Source organism: Chelonoidis abingdonii, chromosome 8 (assembly GCF_003597395.2).
Source record: "Chelonoidis abingdonii isolate Lonesome George chromosome 8, CheloAbing_2.0, whole genome shotgun sequence".
In the NCBI taxonomy this organism is placed as follows: domain Eukaryota; kingdom Metazoa; phylum Chordata; order Testudines; family Testudinidae; genus Chelonoidis; species Chelonoidis abingdonii.
Window position 1 is genome coordinate 84,213,292 of NC_133776.1, and position 26,114 is coordinate 84,239,405.

Below are 26,114 nucleotides of genomic sequence, written 5' to 3' on the forward strand. Positions count from 1 at the left end.
ACCAGACAATAGAACAGATGTAACCAATGGGCAGAAGAGCCCCATATCTGGTGCGTGGCCCTGCTGTGTTCGCACCCTGCATGCTGTTAGAGTAGAGGCTTGAACTGGGATGGGAACATTGTGGTCCCTGGCTTAGCAGTTACTACTCTACAGCTGAGTCAAAAGGGACCCTCCCTAAGATCATCTCAAATAACAATTAATCTTTTACTGGACATAATAAGAGTTTAAACATTAGGAGCTTTGCTGTCTTAAGTTAAACAAGGGTCTAGCAGGCACCTGATCTTTGAATTTCTTTTGTCTGCAACATACTTGACACCTATGCCTGGCTCTGTGACTGCAGCTGGACACCAGGCCCTCTTCCCCTGAGCTATCCTACTGTTACTGCTTCCCCAGCTCTTCTATTTGTGTATGTTCCTGCTTGGAGCTTACGCTGTGTTGGGTAAACAGTAACACCCTGCCCTGACGGCAGCTTCCTGCAAACTTCCTCTGACCTGTAGAGCTAGACAGCCAGTCTGCGGGACCAAGAGAAGGGGCCTTTCCCTCACCTTGGGGCTACAGCGACAGCTGATAAGTCACTAATATTTTGCAGCTCTTGTCTTTCTTCATGTGTAATGAGTTTTACAGCCCACAGAAAATTCTTGTTGTTTTAAGATCCCCTAGAATGGAAGAGTGTTTTTGTAGGATAGAATCCGTGGAGAAATTGCCATGCCTGGCTGCAGGGGAAAATGTCACCCCTTTGACATAAAAGACAGCGCATTTATTCTCCAATAGTTTTTCTGTATCAGCTCAGTCTTGGAAGGTGCTGAGTTCATTCCACTCCCATCGATTTCTGTGCATGCAGCTGCTCACAAGATGTGGGTGTCTCTGTTATTGTTCTGTGAAGGTACCCACAGTACACATGCCCCAAATCCTCAAATGGTGTCAGTGGAGCTACACTGATTTACACCAGCTGGCTGATTGGCTTGGAATATAGACCCTCTTTGAGGACAGAGTGAAGGCAAGTAGCCACTCATCCTTTACTTAAGGAAGGGCATGTCTACATTCAACTTGTTTGTTTTTCACTTGGAGTTAACTAATTGCCAGTTAACTGAGGCCTTGTCTACACTGCCACTTTACAGCACTGCAACTTTCTTGCTCAGGGATGTGAAACCTCCCTCCCCTACAAGCACTGCAAGTTTCAGCTCTGTAAAGTGGCAGAGTAGACAGTGCCCCAGCTCTCACTCAGTGCTGGTGCCATGACTACACAGCCATGTTAAACATGGCTAGTGAAGACATACCCTTAGGTGGTTAATATGTTTGTAAAGGGAGTGTCCACACCAGTCTTTACAAACATGTTAACCACCTTAGGGTAACTGGCAATCAGTCAGCATAGAAGACGACAAATGGGCACCAAACAGAATGAAGATTTACTGTGTTGCTCACCATGCAATTACTCTTCAGGGCTTGGGGATCTGATTTCCCACCCACCCCCATACTAAAGAGAGATATAGAATGAGGACCTTTTATGCACAAAGCATTGTCTCCTTAGCCTCACTCATCCTACCTCCTACTATCAGTACCTGAATTTATGGCTGTAATGCCTTTCCTCTTCAATCCCAGCTGCACTTGCCACTGAAAGCCAGACTTAAATCATGACTCTGTGTTTATAGTCTCTTGCCATAAATCTTCTGCCATAAATTCAGTATTCTGGGGCAGATCCTGCCAACATAATCCATACTAGCATCTTCTACCCAGGAGCAGTCCATTGACTTCAGCATGAGTAAAGATTCCAGGATTGGGCCTTACGACTGTATTGCAGCGTGAGATGAGGAGCGCTGTGATGAAGAGCGGCTCCTGCTTAGACTTCATAAATTGAATGAAGTGCTGTGATAGGAATTCCAGTAATCTGGCTAATGCACAGGGCAGTAATTCTCCAGAAAAACTCTATGTCCCCTATGAAAAACAATCACCCATAAAAAAATCAACACCCTGATTTTTTTCCCATTTCTAAATATAGTAAGAATAATGATCCTGATTAAGTGCACACTGGGATTAACAGCCTATCCCATCTCAGGTCATCAACTCCTCTCCCAGCCAAGTCACTAATAACCCAGAAATCGCTTTTGCCAACTTATCTATTGCTCAACTGCATAGACATTTTTAAACACCATCTAGATTTCAAATTGTCATTGCAGGAGAATGGATTAATATATTTTGGCTTCCAAGTGAGGCTGCAGCTCATGCTCTGGGAAAGTTTAATCCTAGCCACTGGCTAGACATGTACATAAAATGGCAATTCAGGTACAGGCTGCCATTAAAAAGCAATTAGAAATCAGATGTAGTTTTACTGTTGATGCAAATATATATGAACTCATTGACTTTTGTTTTTACCATAACTAAATACAAGGACAGGTCATGCCTACAAGTGGAAAAGACTTTCACAACTTGCTCAGGGCGTCACTGCTTTTAAAGCAGGATGCTCACTCGTACTGTTTAGCCAGACAGTGACAATGCAGAGGTACAAAGTAGGATTAAAACTCATTGCAGATATTAAGCATAGACACATGCTCCATAACATGACTAAATATAACAGAATGTAACAGATCCACTTTGAAAACCACACTGGACAAAATGGGACATGTGCCTTTAAAATTCATTGCTGCAACCTATTGCTGTACCAAGCCATGGGAGATGAAACTCTCATTAATATGAATACTAGAGTTAGGCTCTAGCCACAGAGTTCTGATCTGGCTTCAGATTTCCAGGGTTCAGGCTAGTGGTTTGGTTCAACCCAGTGTAGAGATAAGGGCCAGACAGAAAATTCAGATGTGTGCTTAAAATTTCCTAAATCCAGGATTTTGGTTCTAATTAACAGCCCGTCCATAATATTCTCTCCGGCTCTCCCCTGCTCCAAAGCATGTATTTCCTTACACCCAACACAAAGGAAGGAGCAATCACTTCCATCATTGACATAGAACAGAAGCTGAAACGAAAGGGCATCATTTGAAATGAGGGATGTCATTCTGGCTTGAATTCTTTGCTTCCTGTTTTGATCTCACACATTAAATTCACTGTTGCTCAGAAAGTGTGCAGACAGGGCTTTGAAGAGCTTGTGATCAGCTGTTTGTAGTAGCTCCCTGGACGTTAATCCTGCGTTATTGGTCTTTGCACAGTGACCCAAGTGCCTTTTGTAAAGCATTGTCCATATACATCTGACCTTTTTGGGTACACACAAAAGTAGCCACATCAGCACATTCTCTGGTTCTGCGTCTAGGTAACTAAGTTGGACAGTACTCCTGGATCACTAGGCTTGCTACTGCCAGTCCAGCAAGTAAAAAGCTTGAACTAAGTAAGCTACCAAAAACAAAAACAAAATCCACTTTCCTACAGAACCCTCAACCCTCCTCTCTCTCACGCACACACACTTGTATTTTTAAGAGCTGAATTTTCTCTGACAGATTAAAGGAATCCTGGCTGCAGAGGAGAGCTGGTTATTATGTGAAGATTAGTTCCATAGCTCAGTGGTAGCATTTATGTTTTTCAGTGACATTCTTTAAACAAAGAGCAATCACATGAGCCAAGGACTGAACAGTGATATTCCCAAATGAATTCACAGTCATGGGGTAGAAAACCCAAACCAGGTGAGAAAATACAAGGAAGTTCTGTGTTTTCTTTCGTCACTTGAATTGTGTTTTTGGAAGAAAATGGAAAGCCCAAATCTCATTCCCTGTACACTCTGAGGGTCATTAATGACCACCACCAAGCACCAGCAGAACTGAGCTTCTGGCTCTGATAAATATGACTAATATGATGACCAGGTTCCCAGCAGTGAAATGATAGACATTCAGGGAACATCTACACAAGAATAAAAGACCCACAGCCTGGCCGCAGCTGGTTAAGGTCAGCTGACTTGGGCTTGCAGGGCTCGGGCCGCCGGGCTAAAAATTGTTGTGTAGATGTTCGGGTTCCAGCTGGAGCCAGGGTCTGGGACTCTCCCCCCTCGTGGGGTCCCAGAACTTGAGATCCAACCTGAGCCAAACGTCTACACCAGTGCTTCTCAAAGTCAGACCGCTGCTTGTTCAGGGAAAGCCCCTGGCGGTCCAGGCCAGTTTGTTTACCTGCGGCATCCACGGGTTTGGCCAATCGTGGCTCCCACTGGCTGCGGTTCGCTGCTCCAGGCCAATGGGGGCTGTGGGAAGTGTTGCAGGCCAAGGCACATGTTGGCCGCCCTTCTGGCAGTCCCCATTGGCCCGGAGCAGTGAACCGCAGTCAGTGGGAGCCGCGATTGGCTGAACCTGTGGATGTGGCAGGTACACAAACTGGCCAAGACAGCCAGGGGCTTTCCCTGAACAAGTGGTGGACCAGCTTTGAGAAGCACTGGTCTACACAGCAATTTTACAGCCCTGCAGCCTGAGATCTATAAGCCCTAATCAGCTGACCTGGGCCAGACGTGCGTGTTTAATTGCTGTGTGGAGATACCTCTTCCGCACCTAAAAGTTATCCAACATTAGAACCATTCATGTGATCAGGTGGCATATTGGAAACTGAAGACCAAATTTGGTGCAAGCACAATAATAAATATATTTATATAGCATCTATCAGCCAGAAAAATTCAACATATACACACATTTTACATATATGAGAAATAGTTCACCCACTATTTAATTGCAGCCACTTCTGGGGTGGAACATGACCACTGTTTAACAGTGCACCGCAACTTTGCTCAGAAGTTGGAGATTTGTTTTAAGTTCATAGAATTATTTCACTTTTCTTTCTGTGACAGGAAAATAAATCCCAAAGAAGAAACACAATTATACTTGCTGGGGAATGGATGTCTCAGGGAATTAGTAATGGGCTATGCAGGCTTTTACCCTGGCATCAGCTGTTCAAACCCTGCTCCATAGTAGCTAGATCTGGTCCCAAGAAATGGAGGATAAAATGTGGAAATTTTTATTCCATTTTTTTCGTCCTTTCCCTCTAACTTTTCCCACCAGTTAGCTAAAAAATTGAGGGAACAATTTTGCCCATTTTTAACTGAAAACTAAATTTTTTCACAATTTTCCAGCCACCTCCAGCAGCCATCACAAGTTGCCATCACCGTCAATGGCTACTGCAGTGACCTATGAAACGAGTTGATGACTTTGGTCCCTTACCTACTGGCTAGGTGTCTCAATCACAAAACAGCCACCAGGTTCCTGGATTCTAAGCGATTGAATCAGGAAGTATCTTAGGGTGTTGACGTGGCAGCAACTAGACATGTTCCCGATGAACCCTGGAACATCACACAGTTGATTACCTTTAAAAAAGTAGACCATATTTATGTTGCTTGTTTCTGAGACCAGTCCCGGGAAGAAGAGAGAGAGTACTTGTCTTTGATTTGGATACTGCAACAACATTCTGTAGTTTGAGATCAGTACATAGTAAAAAAGAGGGAAAGCACAGAATCAAAGCCAGGGATATTGGTTAATGCCACTTTGGAGAATTCTGGTCCAGGAGACTTGCTGGAGTTCCTTAATATCAACCAAAGCCAACATGGATAGGTTAACTGGGCTGTGATCTCCACATCGGGGAACTGTCCAGCAAAACACCTCCTGAAGAAATACCACAGCCTCAGCACTGAATGTGGCAGGTGGATACAAAGTCAAATAACAACCACACCAAGGACCCTGCTTTCTTTCCTGTTCTATGGAAAACCTCTTTCTGCTGGAGAGTGGGAAAAGGCACCAAACTTCTATAAATAATGTTGCCATCTTGATTTGGTAATTATGCCCAAGGCTATTTAATGTATTTGCACAGGACCATGGGGCACTGGGACAAGTTGTAGACAAACAGCAGTTGTATCTCTTCAAACTAATTAGTGATCTCTTTTACCTCTCCATAAAAGCATTTCATGTCTTATGTGCATAAAGAGAAGAAAACAGAACCCTAAGGTATAAAGGTAAACAAATTCCATGGTTCAGGACAGAAACTGATCACCTGAGCAGCTCAGGAAGAAACATTTTCCCTTTGTATAGTTCATTGACCAACTGAGCACTGTGGGTATTTTTATTGTCATCAGATATTTGGCCACTGCTAAAGGCAGGACACCAGACTAAAGTAACCCATGAGATAGTCCTTACAGATAATATTCATTCTAAATTTAGCCCCATTTTAGGGTAGTTAAGCATTCATTTGAAGACTGATCCTAATTTCCTCTGGGCAAATTCATTATCTATAAATGTTCACAGAATGCTTTAGCAGAATGACTTGCTGGCTGTGAGATGTTCAAACCCTTCACTTGAGTTAGTCACTATTCATCGTACGTGGTAGTTATTATTTTGTGCTGAAGTAGTCCTTAGAGACGCCAACCAAGGATAGGGGGCCTCATGTTGCTATACAGCGTACATACACATAACAAAAAGTCCTCAGCCCCAAACAGCTTACAAATCATGTAAAGTGTGGTTGGCAAATAAGCCAGATGGTTTAGTTTCTACTATCTGATTGGTTCCTGAACTTTTTAACAGTACAGTAATAGACAGTAGATAAACAATATCCTAATTTCAACACAAATTTTTGGATGAATCACCATTTGTAATAAAATTCAGGAAATTTTAGAGAGTCACAAACATTTTCATGACTCCCTGGTGCTCATCGGAATACTCACAAATAATGAATAGTAAATCCCCATGAATCACAGCAAACCAAACAGCAATTTTTTTTGCTAAAACAGTCACACATTTCATTTTTATTTTTACTATTCAATCAGCTCTAGTCTGATCCGTTATGGCAAACATAAAGGAAGCCCTACAGATCTGCAAGGTCGACTAACCCATCCCCTTCCTAGTGCAAAACAGATTCTTCTAGTCTGGTTTTAGATGTCTCTGGCATCAGGGTTTCCACCACTTCCCTGTGGGGAGTATTCCACAGTCTTCCAGAGCTGTAGCTGGTAGGGCTTTTCCATTCACAAAGTGAACTTGAAAAGCAGTGTGATACAAATAAATGGTTAGGTCAATACAGGAGTGCAATCCTCAGCATAGCTTTCTGTTTATGATGATGATAATATAAACAGCTTTGAACTTTGGACTAGGATAACGCCTTCCATCCAAGGATCTCAAAGTACTTTTCAAACATTAAGTGTCACAGTATTCCTGTGAGGTAGGTCAGTATTTTTGCCCTCATTTTGCAGATCCAGAAAACGGAGGTACAGCAACATGCTGAAGGTCACATAGCGAGTCTGTAAGAGACAGAATTAGAAACTTGGAGCTCTGATTTTTACTTATTGGCTGTAACCTCTAGACTACACTGCTTTCCATGCATAAGTAGTACCGTCACAGGTGTAACTCCTCGTGTACCTAAGGAGGGAATGCAACAGTGTGGGCTCATTAGAAGATCCTACCAAAACAGAAGATTACTATGACAATGTTGCAATGCCAAACATACCAAGGAACAATTTTGCAAACCAATACCGTTTTGTTCTGTCTCCTGCAGACCACCAGAATCCATTTGTTCAGATTCACCCTCAATATCCCGAAGTGATATTTGTATTGAATACTACCGAAGTCGTTGTCATACCCTGCCGGGTCACCTCACCAGATATCAAACCCAAGCTTCGACAGGTAAGTGGAAATTTCAGATTACCCGAACCTCTTAGAGATCTGGAGAGTCAAAGCCGGGTAAAAACTATAAAAAGGAGCTTGTGAAGATGGGTGAGCTTTAGGGCAAAGCTGGTGGGACTAGAAGAATAGCAAAGGCCTCCAAAATCCACCTTAATCCTTCTAAATTCTTCATGGTGCTTTATTACTGACCACCACATGTGGCCTTTGTTAGTGTTAGACTGAGTTCATGCAAATTATTTCCCCCAACTTATTTCTTGATGTTTCTGAATATGTTGGCAAAGATAGAGGACAAGATGCTCATTCTTTTGGAAAATAAAATATTCTGTGACCAATTTTGCTCTTTCAGATGGAAACCTAGTCAGGTACCTGTAGCCTGGTACCTGCTCAGCACTCCTACACCTGTCTGTTCTATTTCACATTTTGCAGCAAAGTGCCAAACTCAGGTGTAAATTGGCGCAGCTTCCACTGCCCTCACTAGAGCTTCTACCTGCTTATGCCAGGACTGCATTTGTTCCAAAGAGCCCAGAACCAGTTTTGCCTATTAGAGAGGGTAATGAAAGGATTAAAGCCATAGAGCCTGATTCTTGCCCACTGAACTCCATCAGGGTGTCTTCATTGACTTCAGTAAGTGTTAGCTGAAGCCCATGGAGAGGCAGAGCCAGGAATAGAGCACCAGTCTCCTGGCTCCCAACCTTGTGCTCTAAATACTAGATCATGCTTCTTTCTATTTGCATGTTGGACTGAAGATGGAAACTGTCCTACCATCCCCTGAAGAGACACAGAGTGAGAAGTGGCAGTGCCATTTCCTTCACCCTGCCCTTGTCAATCTGCCTCAACCTGTTCTGGAGAGTTCTCTTCTTGCCATAGAAAAGGAGCCTGCCAATGCAATCTTCTACCTTTCCACTGGAAGTGCGGACAAGGGGCTGATGAGTTTGGTGGTACAAATGCCTGATCTCCAAGGAAAGTGCAGCTAAAATCTTTTTGCTGCATTAACTGCATTTTTTTTTTACAAGTCAAATATATAAATGTAGGGCCTAATGCTGTGATGCTGTGAGCCCCTCCTGGGAGGTGCTGAACATCCTCCCCTCCTCTTGACTGCAGTATGTGTCCCCATCCCAGGAAGCAACCAGCACCTGAAATGATTGCCTGAGATGCCGTCCCTGCTTCCATTGAAGCCAGTGGCCAAACTCCAACTGACGTCACTGGGAACAGCGCTAGGCCTTATTACATTATCCAATCTCTCTTTTTATGGAGATAAAGTGAGGGGAGCAGGGTTGAGTGCATCTCCTCCTCCTCCACTTTCAGAACCCCACTCCTTCCCCTGGCTGTAATAATCAGTGCTTGCCCTCACCTTCCTCTCATCCTCAGTGGGGGCACTGAGAAAGTCTCCTCTTATTAAACCATTAGAGGCCCAAATTTGTCCCTGGAGTATCTCTGTTGACTTCACTGGACTTACCCCAGGGATGAACATGGCCCTAAAAGCTTGGACCAAGCCCTGAAGTCTTTGGGTTTTAAGGTTTATCCCTCTTTTACAAGGTATTATCCTTTCTCCACCTGGTGTTGAATCAGTCTCTCCACCAGCAATTTCTCAGTACAGATGCAAATGTCCTTCATTTTGCTACAAGCTGATGATGCCTGTTTGGTGACGGAGACGAATGAAATCTCAGCACATTTCCCTTGTGAACTGCAAAGGAATCGAACCCAAGAATTTTTCAGCTTTAACAGGCGGATGGGCGTGGGAGTGGAATTTATAGCCCAAAGGGAAGGTGGCTGTGGGTGAGGGAGACGTCGCCATCAGAGAGGATGCACCCACTTGTATAGGTGTGTATGTACTAGGGAGTCTGTCATGCCATCCCAAACTTCCTTATATGGAAACCCCGCTCCTTGTTTTCCCTTGCCTAGGAAATTCCTGCTGCTGTGTGGAGCCACAGTGGCTGCTTCCTGTGCAAAGAGGAAGCTTGGAGGGCAGGGGGAATAAAGTGACCAGACAAATTTAGAACATCCTTTCCCAGAATTAATCTCCGATAGGCAATACAGAGGAAAAATACTCAACGGAACCTTCTTGTAGGGTCAGCTCCTTTTTTCCTTTTCTTTTTTGTACAAATATATATTTGATGAAGAAATGTAATATGTGTGCACTGCTGTAAGGCGCCTCTTCAGCGGCGTTATTTTTTTCTTCTCTTCTTCTAACCATCAAGGATACATAGCCCTCAAACCATGAAATTCAGCTTTCTTACACTTTATTATTCTTGTAGCAAATGTACTTTTTCCATCATAAATTAAGTTCCTTAGATTACCATTATACTTTAAAATGATTGCACTCTCTCTCCTTTAAATATTTATGAGAAAGGGTGCAGTTTGCTAATACTAAACAGATCCCAGCTAACCGCATATCATCTGAGTCACAAGAATCCCAGGGCTGGACTTGCCATTTAAGCTTCTAACGTGTATTTAATGCTGGGTGAAAGAGCTGACAGCTCTGAAAGATCTATTTAGCCGCTGAACAGGGATCACACCAGCAGTGGCTTTTTTTTTTTTTTTTGCCACATACTGCTCTGCCCATGTGCCTTGTTACTGACTTGGAGGAAACCCTCCGAGGGCAATTCCAGCCTCCATAGCCCATCTCAGTCACTGGCCTCTTTGTTGAAACTGCCAAGAAAGGTATCAATTAAGTGCTAGTTTTGAGAGTGCTATTTGTCAGATGGGCACCTGCATACTGAGACGGCCACTGCGCAACGAACCATCTCTATATATTTAGACTGGATTTGAACAAGATCTGAACCCCTGATCTCTGTGGAAGTCAAGATCTAATCCAAACTTCAAGTCTTAGTTCTAGCCCTATAAAAATCCTGAATCCAGACAGCAAATCTTAAACCACTTTAAGGAAGTTCAGATCCAGATCTGAAATCCATAATTCCTAGTGCTCTTGTTCTACAAAGGACAACCTGTCTTACCTCACCGCCGCCTCCTAACTGCTACCGTGCAGTAACAACTCATTTGACTTTGTTCCGCTCCATGGCGAATATGAAAAGTAAGTGAACTAACGTGATGTCAGGCCAATCAGTGTCATAATTTCACCTCCAATATTATGAGTAACCGCTCCCAATGTTCAGAGCTGGAATTCATTCCAAGCAGGATCATTTCTCCCAAACACTATTTAAATTGCACCTGTCATTCACACCACCCCAAATTATTCCTTGTTAGGTACAGAAAATTAAACCAAGTGCAGCACAGTCATGAGAACAATAGCAAGACTAGTTATGTCATGAGTGATGTTCCCACTTGTTGTGCTGGCTCATGAAAATCCAAAACTTCCTTGGTGAAACTCTCCTCTTGATTTAGTTTTGAAAGACACATTATAAACACTAGCACCTTTCTTTTCTCTGGGGGGTAGGCACACTGTTAGTTATTACGAGGCAACCGCCGGTGCTCTGTGGTCATCCCAAGCCTGTGTTATATTGTCATCTAGAGTTACTTCCTTTCCAGCCACTGCTTCTGAACAGTCTCTGCTCTCAAAGATGGAGATGGGATTTAGCATTTAATCCAGCAGTTAGAGCTGAAGATTGGGGGTCTGGACTCTCAGCATCTATTCCCGGTTCTGTCAGAGACTCACAGTGTGATATTGAACAACTCCTTTAGCCATCCTGTGCCTCCATTTGCCCAGCTGTAAAATGGGCATGGATGGGTGAACCTCAATGAGTGGCAGTCATTCCATCCCCCCACCCCCCTCACCATTAGTGTTTGATTTCCCATACCTAATTTTTTTTCTACAATTTAAATCCAGAATTTTTCAAGGTTGATTTTTTAAAAATCACAAGGTTTTTTTAGTTAATGAGGAGTCTGTACTGCATGTTAGCAATAAAATACCATCATCCTCCACCTAAAAATGGCTAATCTGGCTTAAATGGATGCTGTACGGCATACTAAATCTATATACATAGTATATATACTGTATTCATGTACAGTATCCATTAGATTTTCTTCATTTTTAATTAATATTTTCTTACATTCTAAGGCCAGAAGGGACCATCATGATAATTTCGTCTGACCTCCTGCACTTTGCAGGCCACAGAACCTCATTCACCCGCTCCTGTCACAGACCCCTAACCTCTGGCTGAGTTACTGAAGTCCTCAAATCATGATCTGAAGACTTCAACTTACAGAGAATCCACCATTTATTCTAGTTTAAACCAGCCAGTGCCCTGTGTCCCATGCTGCAGAGAAAGGTGAAAACCTTCAGGTATCTGCCAATCTGACCTGGGGGAAAATCCTTCCCAACCCTAAATACGGTGATCAGTTGAATACTGAGCATGTGGGCAAGACCCACCAGTCGGACACCTGGAAACGAATTCTCTGTAGTAACTCAGAGCCATCCCCATCTAGTGCCCCATCTCCAGCTGTTGCTATTAGCAGTCATAGAGGGGCCACATGCCATTGTAGGCAATCTCATCCCGTTAGTCCTTTTCACAGTGTCATTTAAGTGGAACAAAATCTTGATAACATTCAACCTCCAGTGGTTGGTATAGCTCCAGTTAGACTCCAGTATACTCATCTCTAAAACTTCCTACTTCCCATCAGGTTTTTATAGTTAGCTCTAAAGTGCCTGAGTCACTTCAGAAAATGTAACCCCAAGTGTCCCTACAAGGTTGGTATTATTATCCTCATTATACAGGTGGGGAAAGTGAGGATCTGACAGATTAACCTGTTTTTTGCCTAACGTCACACAAAGTCTGTAGGAGTCCGGAACAGAACCCAGCTCTGCTCCTTAAACACAAGGCTATCATTCCTGCCTTAGGGGCTTGCTTGTTTGTACCTCTTGAGATTGCACCATTGATTCTGAATGGGTTATGAATGTATCTTGTCTCCCAAGAAGAAGAGATGTGGCTACCTTTCTCTCTGCTGTGTGACCAAGGGAGAAATCTCAGCAGTCTCCATCTGCCTCTTCCTTTTCAGCTTCCTTCTTCTTCAGAGTTCAGCTACTGGAGGATGGTGTGGGACCCCAGGAGAGGATTTGTCATCCCCTCTCCTCCTTTCCACTTCTTCAAAGGAATACTCATGTGTACAACCAAAGTAAACGGAATTGAGTCATCATCCTACTACATGCCACAGAAAGTGGGTGAGTGACCCCTGTGTGCTGAGCAGTAACTGCTACTTAGTGAAACAGAAATAATTCTAGTGCTGTGCTGAGCTTGTGGTTATTATTCCTTGGTTAGCCTAGTTCCAAGCTAACTCTTGGAGTTTATAGTTGGTATGTATTAAAGATGAGTCAAAACTGGAACATTTTCTGTACACCCACCTTCCCCTTTGAGCTGTGGTGGTTCAGATCAAATAGTACTTGGATCTGATCCACCCCTAGTTTTGAAAAATAGCCCAGTGTAGAGATGGGACAGAACTGGAATATTTTCCTCAAATCCCACCAAAGCTTTGTTGGTTTGGATAAAGTGGAACCTACATTCTAGTAACCACTGCTTTGGGATATGCAAATCCAAGCAGTGGCCTCATCCGCCCATTTCTGGTATTTGTGAAACTTACAAGATCATGATATAAAATCTCATGTAAATGCTCATTTTCAAACCTCACGGTTTTTGTTTGGTTTCTCTTGGCACTTTACCACATGCTCTCCATTGTGTTTCGAGATGGGCTCCAGCTGTAGAAGTCAACTCTGGATTTTGAACACTGAGGTGGTTTGGGACTGAGGCTTTATTTGAGCCCATTTCTAATAATGTGCTCCTTGTTTTGTGTCTATTTTCTTCACCTCCTCATAAATTCTAAATTTTACAAGGCAGGGTTCACTGTGACTTCATTTCCACTAGGTCATGGCACCCTTTTCAACAATTAGCTTTAGCTTAAAACAACAGGCAAGGAAATTTGTATGGCAGCCAAATGGAAGTTCTGGATAGCTCTTTTTTTAGTGCTTGGAGTAATTATTTGCTACATATGTCACAGAATCGAAGATAGGAAGGCCTGTTAGGTCATCAGACCTACCGCTGAAGGGCCAATGTAGGTTCCACCACTATTCCCTCTAATAGGGAAGCACCCTGACCTAGTGGATAGGGCACTAGACTGGACTGAGGACTTCTATTCCCTGCTCTGCCAGTGGCCAGCTGTGTGACCATGCGCAAGTCACTTGCCATCTCTGTACCTCAGCTTCCCCAGCTATAAAATGGGGGTGATAGTGGTACTGACCTCCTTTGCAAAGTGCCATGTCAGGATGAGGTAGTAGACTTACTATCTTACTGTGCCCAGGAGCGTGCTAGATACTTCACACCACAGGTACAAGGACGTTATCCCTACTCCAAGCAGTTTAACAAGCTAACGTCAGACATGATGCATTGAGGGGGTAATAAGACAGTAGGACCAAGATTTTCAAACTTGAGTAGGGGCTTAGGAGTGCCTGGTGTGAAGGGAAGCTGGTTTTCAGAGGGCGGGCGCTCAGCACTTTGTGGAAATCAGGCCCTTTTCTATTATCCCCAAACCGAAGCACCCAGCAGCACTAGTCACTTTTGAAAATTGCAGCCTAAGCAGGGATGAAGAAAAGACGGACAAGGACGATATCAGTGTGATTATGTGGCCAATGATCGAGAGCTGGAGCCCCAAATGAAGGAGTAAAGAAAAGTTTAAGTCCAGAAGGGAACATACTACAATCATCCTGTCTGGTCTCCTGCATAACCCAGACAATAGACCAATGAGATTAAGGTTCCTACATAAGTGATCTTATTTTCACAAGTGTCTGAGTGCCCAGCAGCTCCCACCGAGGTCAGTAGCAGGCTAATTTCCTACAGTCCTCACAAAAGCAGCAAGATCTTGAGGAAGGATTTGGAATTTGAGTTTCCTCTCAAATTCAGTTGAAGCAGATTAGTGTGAAGTTTTACATTTGTTCTTTCCATTTCAGAGAGCAGAATACAGAACCTGGCTCTGAAAGCAAACCCCAGAAAGCTGCTGGTCGGAGATACCCTCAACCTGGAATGCAGCGCAGAGACCTTTGCCAATGGACGGATTGAATTTGAATGGCAGTATCCTGGTGGGAGAGTGAGTAGCTGACTATTTAAGGCTGCCTCTGGTTGGATTACAGTAGTCAACCGTATGGAAATGAAAGTTCTATTCTTATGGTTTAGTAAGTCCTAATTTTGCTTTCATGTGTCATTCTTAAAACAAGCAATGGGAGAGCCACAAATGACTGTCTTTTCAGTTCGGATGAGCTGAAAACCCAGGATTCTTATGTGAACTCTCTGAGCCTCTTGGTTTGGCAAAATTGGGCTGCAAATCTCCTAACTGGATTTTTGCAACATCACCAGGAATTTTTGGTTCTGCGGGGAAAGAATAGCTTTCCCACATACTTCAGCCCCCCATATGATCCTAGCTGACAACGGGGAATCGAGCAGCTGCAGATGTAGCAGACTGTCTGACCATTCAGCTATTCATAAATCTAGGCATTTGTGCACTGTGTAAAAATGAATCAAAAACTAAATGGCCTTTCTCAAGACTCACTAAAAATTTGATTCAAGTTTTAAGTGAGGATTCAGGCTCTGCTAGTGGGGTGTTGGGCAGGGGGAACATTTGGGGTTTGACCCCTAAGAGTGCTGAGCACTTCCTGCGAGGTGCTGAGCCCCTTCAGCACCCTCTTGGGAATCACAGAGGTGGAGCCCGTGTAGTATCAAGTCTTGTTCAGGGTTGGTTAATTCATCCCTAATTAAATCTCTGCTCTTGCTAGCTGCTGAGTGCCTTGCATTCTCATTTAAGTCACTGGCAGCAGTATGTGGATTGAGCCCTAAAACTAACAGCTCTTAAAATTAGGGTTAATAAGTATTTCTAAGAAGCAGCAATTCTAAAAGTTCTCCTTGCAGAGAAAGAGCCCAAAGATCGGTGTCCCAATTCAATACATTCCGTTTCTGTCCTGTGCAAACCCCTACATTTGATGATTTCTGGGTTTCTGCAGCCTAGCACAGAAAACAAGAATGTTCCATGTTATCTAATGACTTGGGACCCCTCAAAAGGTTTCTTGGCAAAACTAGTGAAAGAAAATTTTTAAAAAAGAAAAGAAAAGAAAAATAACAAAAACTACAGCCTGGGTTGGAAATACCTATAGAATTTTATCAGGATGAAACCACTGTGGTTCTATAGAATTTTCTTTTTGAAATCTATAGAATGAAATAGAAGTTGATCTTTCTATTGTCTTTCATTGAACCATCCACTAGAATTCTATGTAGGACGTGTACACATCCCTATTAAATTTTATAGGGTCAAAATTTCTATTGAAATTTACAATTCTGTGTTAAGTTCTATAGGGCTTTTCCATTGGGATGTGGTTACTAAATAGATCTTTTACTATTTAACGTATTAATTTTTCTTCCCCAGATAGACTGATACTGACCAAGAATTAAATGTATACTACAGCTGGGAGTCCCAAAATAACATGGGTGAAATCCTGGCCCTACAGAAGTCAATGGGAGTTTTGCCATTGATTTCAACAGGGTCAGGATTTTAGCTCCTGATTGGTTCTGTCCATGGATTTACCCACTTGCATGGTACTAGTGAAGAGCTACTTGATTTCATTAGTTTGTAGGTCTTAGGATATTAAAAGCTCTCGGAGCGGCAGTCAGGCAACCTTCGGCGGCATGCCTGCAGGAAGTTCGCCTGTCCCACGGCTTCAGCAGCAATTCGGCACACAGGACCGACAGATCACCCACAGAAATGCTGCGTGACTGCCATGCTTGGGGCTGCAAAAAACATGGAGCTGCCCCTGCCTACTCTCTGTGGGGAAAGTGTAAATGTTTCAGCCAATGTCTTTGGAGTTTATATCTCTTAACTGAAGGGTATTTGAAATAGAATAAGCAAAAAGTTGACCCTTTTCTTTTTCTCTTTCTTCTGTCACCCAGGATCATAAGCCTACACGAATTTTGAACAAAAGTCAGGCGGTGTATAAAGCCTTCAGTAACCTGACCATCCAGAACATTACCATGGAAGACACTGGCTTGTATATATGCAGAGCAGTCAATGTAACAGGACTGGAGACCAATGTAATGATACTGAAGGCCAATGTAACAGTCACAGTATACAGTAAGTTCCATATCTAAATCAGAATAGTGTCTGGGAAGCAGGACTGTTAAGGAGATGGACACATTTAACATGTAGGTGTCCATTAGCAATGACACCAGCTAGTATACAGTCACAAGAGTGGCCTATCAGTCCTCATGCTTTAGGACATTGACCAGTGGTGGGCCACCTGAGGCCCACGGGCTGCAAGCGACCCATCAGAGTAATCCACTGGCAGGCCGCCAGACAGTTTGTTTCCATTTGCACGGCCTCCCGCAGCTCCCAGCGGCCGCGGTTCGCTGTTCCTGGCCAATGGTAGCTGCGGGAAGTGGCTGTGCAAATAAAAGCAAACTGTCTGGAGGCCCACGAGCGGATTAACCTGACGGGCTGCAGGTTGCCCATCACTGATATGGGGTCAGGAAGAAATGTTTTCAACAAAATGTATTATAATGTTATGGGAAGGTTATGTCTTCTGCTTAAACACGCAGTACTGGTCTTTGTTAGCAACAGGATATGGGACAGTAGAGACATTAATTTGTTCTGGTTTAGCTGTTTTTATCCTCTTATGTTTTTGAAAAGAGAGTAAACTTCTGAAAATGGGATGTACTGGAATTCATCTATTTAGTCATGAGTCACTTATATCACAGGGGGTCACATTGGCTTTGTGTATGGGTAGGCCAGCATTTTCAAGAGCGTCAACGTCCCCAGCTGGGACCAGATTTTCAAAAGAGCTCAGCAAATTGGGTGCTGAGCACCTCTGAAAGTCTGGCCCCCCATAGTGGGGGCTCTCCCCTCAAAAATCTGGCCCTTTGAGGTGAAAAAAATCAACCTTTGTCAAGGGATGCCCCAGTTATTGCAAATATTTCCCATTCCATGGAGAACGTGGGTTATCGTCAGATACCATTGTGTAGTAGCTGTTGGTGGTGGTTGATTTTTTAAATGGCCACCACTGCCACTAGAACTGAAATGTGCAGCGAGAGCCTGCCTCTAGTTCTGGTACATGTGTACAGAACAGATACAGCTATGGCTGACGCTTACTGGCAGCTTGTCATTCCATTCAATTGTCTGTAGCTTCTCCTGGTCTACAATGCTGCAACCCATCCCAGAGCACATTGTATTTAGGGCTGCAGGTATTTATAGCCTGACAAGAATTTTCCATGGTATGACTTTTTTTTTTAAATATTTGTTTAAGACAAAGCTTTCCTGAGAGTTTCCTATAAGAAAGGACCCTACTACGAGGGGGTAGCAGGACACAAGTTACTGAAACTAGCTGTGAAGGTGGATGCCTTTCCCCGCCCCAGTGTTACCTGGTGAGTATCAACTCTTGTGCAGGATCAGGAAAATGCGATCTTCTGAAAGGGATAAGAAAAGATACTACGGCCACTTGCTTCAGACATAGCAGACAACATAGAGAGGTGATTAAATTGCTGATCTAGGAAACAGTGAAATCTGGGTTCTATTATCAGCACTGCCACAGACTCATTGTGTGATATGATCTTGAGCAAGTCATTTCACCCCTCAGTTTCTGCACTGACAGCCTGGGAATAATGATACATCCCTACCCCATAGCAGAAATGCCAGGATCCGCTCAGTCATGTGCCCATAACACACTGAGAACCACAGACGGAAAAGTAGAAGAGAGCGTTGTCAGTGTTACCATTAGCAGGGCTGAGCTTAAAAGGAGCCAGTGCCTCCCGGAAAGCTGTGAGAAACATTTTCTGCATGAGAACTTCTGCCACTTCAGCTCATTTTTTTTCTCTCTGCTCATTTATGACTAAGGACATTCTCCTGAAAGTGGATCTTTTTACAGAAATGTTTATCTGCTCCTGCCACTGCTTCCCCACCTGAAGTCTAATCCATGTGGGAATACTTTCTGCAGCTGCCAGCTGCACAGGGTTAGGACTTTGGTTGCAGGTGGGGAGTCAGGACCAGATGATCTCTGAAGATCCTGTTTTTTAGGCAGTAATAAAAAAAATAAAATAAAACGAAGCAAGGGGCATGCAGGAAATACTGATACATCCGCAGAATCATCCCAGAATAGAATAGAGCTCAAATGTTTCTAGAATGCTTCATGAAATCATAGATGCGGGAAAGGCGAAAGACCTATTAGACCTTCCTCTGTCAGTGCAGGAAAGTCCTTCATGGCCAGTGCTGCAATAGGTGAACTTAATTATGGCCTTTGTTCCCCCTATGTATTCAATTAAGTGGCTCAAGCAATATCATCTGATGGATCCACAAAACTCCACCATGTCTCCCCTCAATCCACCAATGCCAAGAATGTGACATCCATCACATCTCTACACACACGCAAACACACACACACAGAGAAAGCAAACAAAGGGGAATCATGGCAAAATCCTGTGGGACAATCAAAAGCTACTCCAGTATGACTAAAACACTTCACTATTTAATACAAGATGCAGCACTTCAACAACCATAGGAGGCACTAACTTCCATCATCTCCCCTTTGACTTCTTTCTCCCCTCTCCCTCCCCTTCCTGTCTGCCCTTTTTATGGTGAGGGGAAATGCTGGCAAAGACCATCAGCATTCTATCCCCTACTCCATTGCCTAGAAATCAGACAGCTGCTCAAAAGCACGCTCAGATCTGTGAAAGCCCTCTGCCACGCTCAATGTACCTTGCCATGATGCTGTGGTGAGTTGGCACCTCCACAATGCACTTTTGGTTGGCCAACAAGAAGTTTGAGTCCAAGTGACTCAGTGGCAGGACTGGCAGACTGCAGGAGGAGTAGGTACAGTTTGGGGGTTTGTTTTGTTTTTACATAGTAAAATTGTATGAAATTCCATGAGGTTCAATTCAAATCATAACAGAAATTAGCCAGCTGTTGCTGGGAGTGCTTTTTGAAGAGCTGGGGATATTTTATGGGATGAAGAGGGGACTTTCCCCTTTTCTTTCTACAGCAATAATCATACTTCATGCAGAGGTTGAGAAAGGAAATTCCCATATTTGGGAGTAGTCTAAGACCACCAACATTGTCTGCCCTGTGTGTTCTATGCTGCAACAGTGAGATGTGATGTTGGAGTCCTTGTTAGTGCAGTTGTTTAAATTACTGTCCAGGAGACTTTCAAAACTCTCATACTGAACACAGTCACATTTCTCCAGCTGGAGTCCCTGAGAAGTTCATCAGCCTGGCCTGTGGGTTGTAGTGTCTTGCCCCATCAAATATTTGAAGTCCGAAAGCATCCAAACAACATCACCTCTACTTGCAGGTGGTTTTATCTATGAACTAGAGGAACATGATTCAGATTCTTCTACCCCACTCTTTGTTGGTGAAGGTTCAAAATCACAAATGCTCCCTGGGAGGAAACAGATTTTCAGAATATTTGTCCAAATAGAATAAAAACACATCCCCTGCATGTATACAGTCAAATTTTCAAAGTGGCCTCAGTCACCTTTAAATTGATTGTAAGCTCCTGAGGCACAGACTTTGGCTGTTCCAGTGCTGTAAAGGGCCATGCACACCCACTGCAATAATAACAGTTAATTATAATCTGTTCTCTTAATTTACTTACTCCAAAACTGCTGGCCCAAGTTTTTGGAAATCCACAATTTGCTGTGCACATTGCTACACTTGCACTGCATATTTGTTATGCTCATCAGAGGGTTCATTGTCTACCCAATTTGCACGTGCAGATGTTGTTCACATGTGTCCATCTCAGTTTAAAGGACCTAGAAACTCACTTGTGCCATGTTGGACTCACACTTTTGAGTATGTGACCCAGAGTTTGTGTGTTCAAGTGGTGCTCTCAATACAGAGGCCAGTTACTTAGATCACAGAGAGTCCTAGAATGAGCAACTTTCCAATCATCTCTTTTCACTGCTGCTGGCTAAAATATGGGGGGGAAAAGAAGCCAATGTATTCCCATCAATCTGGTGAGGATGGATAAGGGGAATGCATGTAAGGTTGGTTTTTTCAGTTTAAGCACTGATGGCAGATTGGGATTCCCTACAGATATTCCCATAGGACAGCAATAACAATTTACCTAGTTTAATCTGAATTTGGAAAATGGCTAGTCCCTCTTCTGTGTACTAGGGGTTGCCTGCATGCTGTGCTGACAGTCTCTGTTTGAACTTCCCTCGCTCTTCAAAACAGGTATAAAGATGGCAAGCCAATCACGGAGAACCACACTTGCTATGTAGCAGATCCAATGAAGTACAAGCTGGGCATAAGGGATTTGAGACCAAAGCATGCTGGGAACTACACCATAGTCCTGAGCAACACTAAACATGGCCTGTATGAGAACCTCACCATCCAGCTGGTAGTGACAGGTAAGCACCTGATGTTTCCAAATAATTCTGTTGCTCTCTCTCATTTCACTTATGATGCCATTTTGCTCACTCAGCCAAGCGGGAACATTGATCAGTCTTTGACATTTCTCTCTGTTTAATTGATATGATGTCAGATTCATAGAACTCCAACATAGGCTGCCTAGGTTTTTCAGAGTTCAGACTGGGGCAAGGCAGTACTGCTGGATAAGGGCAGACGAGAGTTCCTCAGAGGTGGGAAGGTGAGGGTTTCCCTGTTGCAAAAGCAGCACTGAATTCCAGGTCTGTGGGTCCCCTCTAAAGATGATTGTGTGCTCCTGAAGGGTTTTCCCGGGGATTACCTTGAAGTATGTGGGAGTGGAGAACACATCCTGCATAAACTTCATAGTGTTATGAGGTACTGACCCAGTGCATGCATGGATGGTGGCAGTTCATTCAAGAACCAATTCAGTCTAAAAGGGAATGCTGATAGGTTCCAGTCCACATTGCCCTAAGACAGTGGGGGGCACTTTTAGAACTGGGACTGACATTCCAGATTGCTCTGGTCACTGTAGAAAAATGTATATGTAACAAATAATCCACAGTGTCTGGTCATCTTGTATTAAAATGTATCTTGCAACTGCATCATAGGCTGCTATGTAACACGTATCGCAGAGTGTCTGGTAATGGATGGTCACCCTATACCACGGTCTTTGGCTGTGGTTCTTCACCCTACAGAGAATTCACATTGCAGATTGTCTGGCCATGGATGGTCACCCTGTAGTGGACACACTCAAGACATGCTCAATGTCACTCCATGGCTATCTATGCTTAACACAATTAACATACATGCCAGAATGGCAACGTGACAAGCAAGAAGTGTCAAGTTGCCAATGAACCATTACACCTAAGGCACAGAGAGCTTAGGATATTTTCCCTCTCTCTGTGATCACTACCATGGCACTGGGTGGAGAAAAGCAATAGTTTGAAAGTGAACAAAGGAAAATTTTGGCTTAATATTGGAGGGAGAGAAATTCCTAAAAAGTGAACTCTATTAGCCTAGGAACTAGTTTCCCAAGAGAAGTACCAGAAGTTCCATCCCGTGGTATATTTCAAACTAGCCTAGACAAAGCAGTGAAGAACAGCCTGTAAGAAGAGGAAAAGGCCCACACTGGTGGGAGCAGAGGAGCTTCTATGTCTCAAGTGTCTATTAATCATCCTTCTCTAGAAATTCATTTTCAAGAGAGTCCCGGGAAAGCGGAAGCAAGCTATGTGCCTTGATGGGAGTTTTGAGACAGATGGAGAGATAGATACATGAATGACATTTATTAATCTCCATCTCTTGGGAGGTGGAAAAAAGGGCCATGTTATCCCATTGTGCATCCACTGGCTTGCCACCTCACTTCTATGCCATTTAGCTTGGTGGAAGAGAGAGACTGAATCACAAAGGAGAATAACAGTTTAGTGAAAGTTTGCTTGGTTTTCTTTTGTGCTTCCTGAGTTTCAGTCAGGCTGTAACAAAGAAAAAGTTACTGATGCTGCTTTGTTCTCTTTTCAATAGTGAATGCTTTTCCCCCTTCTCTTTATTATTATTTTTTCTCTCTATGCCAAAAAAATATTCCATTATTGTGTGGCATGTGCGCTGCAACGCCCCACGACTTCCAGCCATTGTGCATTTCTTATTTCACCCTTCACACAGGAGCATTGCCTGATAAGTAGGGAAAGGAATAAAGAGACACTAAGGATAAAATCCTGACCTCATTGGTGTCAATGGCAAAACTCCCTTTGTATTCAGTGGGGCCAGGATTTCACCATAAGTCTTGGTCCCCAAAAATATGTAGTCTCCTCTATTCCAACCCTTCACTAAATATATATGGTAGAAAACAATCCTACACTAGCAAAGAGATGAACTAGATGTCTTGGTAGGTCTTTTCCAGTCTGGTTTCTGTGATTTTTATTCTTCCTCTACTGAACGGTTATTTGGAGCACATCATTCGTGAGTTGATCCCAGTTGCTGCCGTTCTGTTTGTTAGTAGAGTAGTGTGAATGGATCGTTTTCAGCTTAGCAGTTATTCTTGCAATGTTCAGTCTGAGTGTGTGCTACATTGGTTACTCTTCATGTAGGACTGGTCATCTTGGTCACACGGTATGGTTTCTCCTTCCTGGCTGGATGATACATTTTGAACTGGAAAAGATTGCGTAAAGAACAATGAATAATGAATACTCTTGTTGATGCCTGACTCCTTGCTTGCATGCGGAAAAGGGTGTTCAGATGAAGAACGGTCATTCCCCCAACATTTATACAAACAAATGTCTGTGTGCACAACTGCTCATGCGTAGCCAAGGAAAAGATGTTACTGCAGGATTCAACCAGCTATGGCTATTAGCTGTTTTACGCATATTTTCATCTTTGTATGTTATGCACAAGTACACCATACACACACACACACACAGCCTTATGTGCATTGTTAGCCTTTGTCAGAGATCAACACAACAGAAGGCATTAACCAGGAATAACTACTGCAGCGAAAAAATGCCATTAATCATGATACAGCAAGTCCAAAAGCTCCAGAAATATTGCTGATTGGTAAAGTGCAGACTGATGTTTCATGTACAGGCAAGGGGAAAAAACAGCAGGTGTTTCTTTTTTGGTAACAAAAGATCATCCCAGAGATGAAGAATGTTCACAGAAAAGTATCTGGCAAAGAGCACAATTGTTTTGAATATGGCAGCTGCAAGTAGTGAGGAAACGAGCCTTGCCATGGATATGACTTACACAAAACTCCCATCGAATCAGCCCTGCCTTTGCCAGTCCCCGCTGCCTAGGACTCATGGCCTCATGAACTTACACAGCACACTTTAGCTCAAGTATTGAATTAAAGGGGAAGATTATTTTGGCCAACCTTATCTGGGCACATGTAGATCGAAAAAGAACATTTTGATCTTGAACTAGAACCTGAATCTCATTTTCAGTTAGAGTGTAGGGTCCATTTCATTGTCAGACCTGGGCATTTGTAACTCATTCACCAAAGAAATTAAATGTGGGGCTTTTGTTGGCTTGAATCTTTACTAAGCAGTATTTGAAACTCCTAAATAAATCACCTGACTCCTTATTGCTAATCATTAGCATCAGCATCAAATTATAAATTCACTACCTTCTAAACAGGGATAAATTGCTGAGAGTTTCAGTAAATAGTTATATGTTGGGTCTTCCATCCAGTAGGATGCCAAAAAACTCTATGGCACTTTATACAGGGAATGGATCCCCTGGCCCAGGATGGACTCACAGCTGCCTCTGACCTGGAAATGGCAATGTTTTGGGAACAGAGATCATAGAATATCAGGGTTGGAAGAGACCTCAGGAGATCATCTAGTCTAACCCCCTGATTTTTACCCCAGGTCCCTAAATGGCCCCTTAAAGGATTGAACTCACAACCATGGGTTTAGCAGGCTAATGCTCAAATCACTGAGCTATTCCTCACCCCTATTAATAGCTCCAATTGGAACTGCAGGTGGAATGTCATTACTGGAGCTGGAATTTGAACACAGGGATTAACACACTTCATCAGAAATCTCTCTGGATTTGTAGTGAACACAATGATCAGGGTCTCAGTTTTACATCCCCTCTGAAAGATGGCATCTTCAGCAATGCAGTGTCATGCTGGGACACTGTTTTTGTACCATCTCAGTGGGAAGAATGTGTATCTTTTCCTGCAGTCTATCTTTGGAGGTGTGGTCTTTACACTTATACTGCAGCAATCAGAATAGTTAGGGCATAAAGTGCACACAGAGAGAGGTGCACAATAGTACCAAGTACAACATCACCAGCTATTTTCCCCCGAGTCTGACGTGGCCATAGAATCCACAACTGGCAAGAGAGAAGCAGAGCTACAGGCCAGGCGTCAGCTCACCGCAAGCTGGCACAAGCAGATTGTGCATCGTAGCTCCCACTACACCTGAGTCCCCATGACAGACTTCAGTGGGAACCAGGCTGACAGCATGCAGAAACTCCACACCCGAAAACAAGCAATTGTTGACTGGCCTGTTAATGAATGACCAATAGGCTCCCACTACCATTCAAGAAAAGCCCCTTTAAGAAGTGAGTCCCTCCTTACCTTATGCCACTGGCCACCCATTTTCCCACCATCCCTGGAGGCAGATGGAATTTAATCTCCAGGAGCACACACACCCCTTGCCGGGTCTCATTGGCTCAGGGTAGGACTCTTGAGTCTCCAGGAGGTAGCCGATCGCCTTTCCAGAATGTTCCTTCTTTACATATTTACACATCAAACACTGTCCAAGAAGCGGCGGGTTGCTGTGATTTTGTTTTGTTTGATTAAATTCTTATTGCGAGCCAAAGCTTCAAGAGAATAATGTCCTGAAGAATTTGGAGGGGAGGGAGCAAGGGAAAAGGGTGATCCTAGCAAACAGCTGGCGGCTGCACCTCCGAGCCAGCCAAGAATGAAAAATGTGGGAGAAAAACGGTATTCTAGGCTAAACTACAAAGCAAAGCGGGGGAGAGATCTATTTATGGTCAAGCAGGCTGCATTTCATTCTCACGCTCACACAAATAATCTGGATTTATCAGGCTTCTTGCTGAGCCCTTTCTCCCACAGGCAGTAGCCTCTTACCATCATATTTTGAGGGCAGATTGTACTGGAGACGTTAGGTTAACTCACAAAATGGGAGAAATAACCCACCATTATCTTGCCTCTCCCCTATCCCACTCTCATCTGACTCCTTTCCTAAACTCCCTCTAGTGTTTCCTAGCAGATATTGCATTCGCTCACTGTGGCTCTGTTCAACCGGAATTAGCTTTACTGTAAAGTCCTTGGTCCTGCCAGCCCTGGTGTGATGCCTAGCAGGGAAGGCAGATTGAGTGGAGGTTGTGTCTGAGTGCAAGATGAAGCCCTTGGAATAGCTCCTCAACACTGAGTGGTAGTAATTCTCAGGCTCCTTACACACCCACACCCTCAGAGTGAAATGAGGATGGGATGGGGGGTGGAGAGTGCACACGTGCACAGACATTGGCTTATGCGTGATCTTTGTTGTGCTAATGAGGTGTTCAACTATGCACTGCTGTGTTAGACTTTGCTCCTGGCACTAGGCAGGTGCAGCGTGGCGACGGCGCCTAGCATTCTCATTAATGCATGAATTGGTTCCCTGTCCCACTCATCACTTTTATGCCTTATACTTATAAACTTAAGCATCTGCATACAGGCCCATGAACTCAGGTTGGATT

At 43.6% G+C, this 26,114-nt stretch overlaps 1 protein-coding gene across 2 annotated transcripts in view; it reads left to right on the forward strand.

Annotated features, from left to right (window-relative positions):
* The window catches only part of LOC116819796 (vascular endothelial growth factor receptor kdr-like), a 178,066-nt gene that overhangs the window by 63,870 nt on the left and 88,082 nt on the right, over positions 1-26,114 (forward strand). For both annotated transcript variants that reach the window (XM_032771797.2, XM_032771796.2), the window contains exons 4-9: positions 7,447-7,574; positions 12,528-12,690; positions 14,467-14,603; positions 16,451-16,631; positions 17,800-17,917; positions 20,721-20,896. In XM_032771797.2, the coding sequence (XP_032627688.1) occupies positions 7,447-7,574; positions 12,528-12,690; positions 14,467-14,603; positions 16,451-16,631; positions 17,800-17,917; positions 20,721-20,896 (903 nt within the window). The remainder of the gene's footprint in view (positions 1-7,446; positions 7,575-12,527; positions 12,691-14,466; positions 14,604-16,450; positions 16,632-17,799; positions 17,918-20,720; positions 20,897-26,114) is intronic.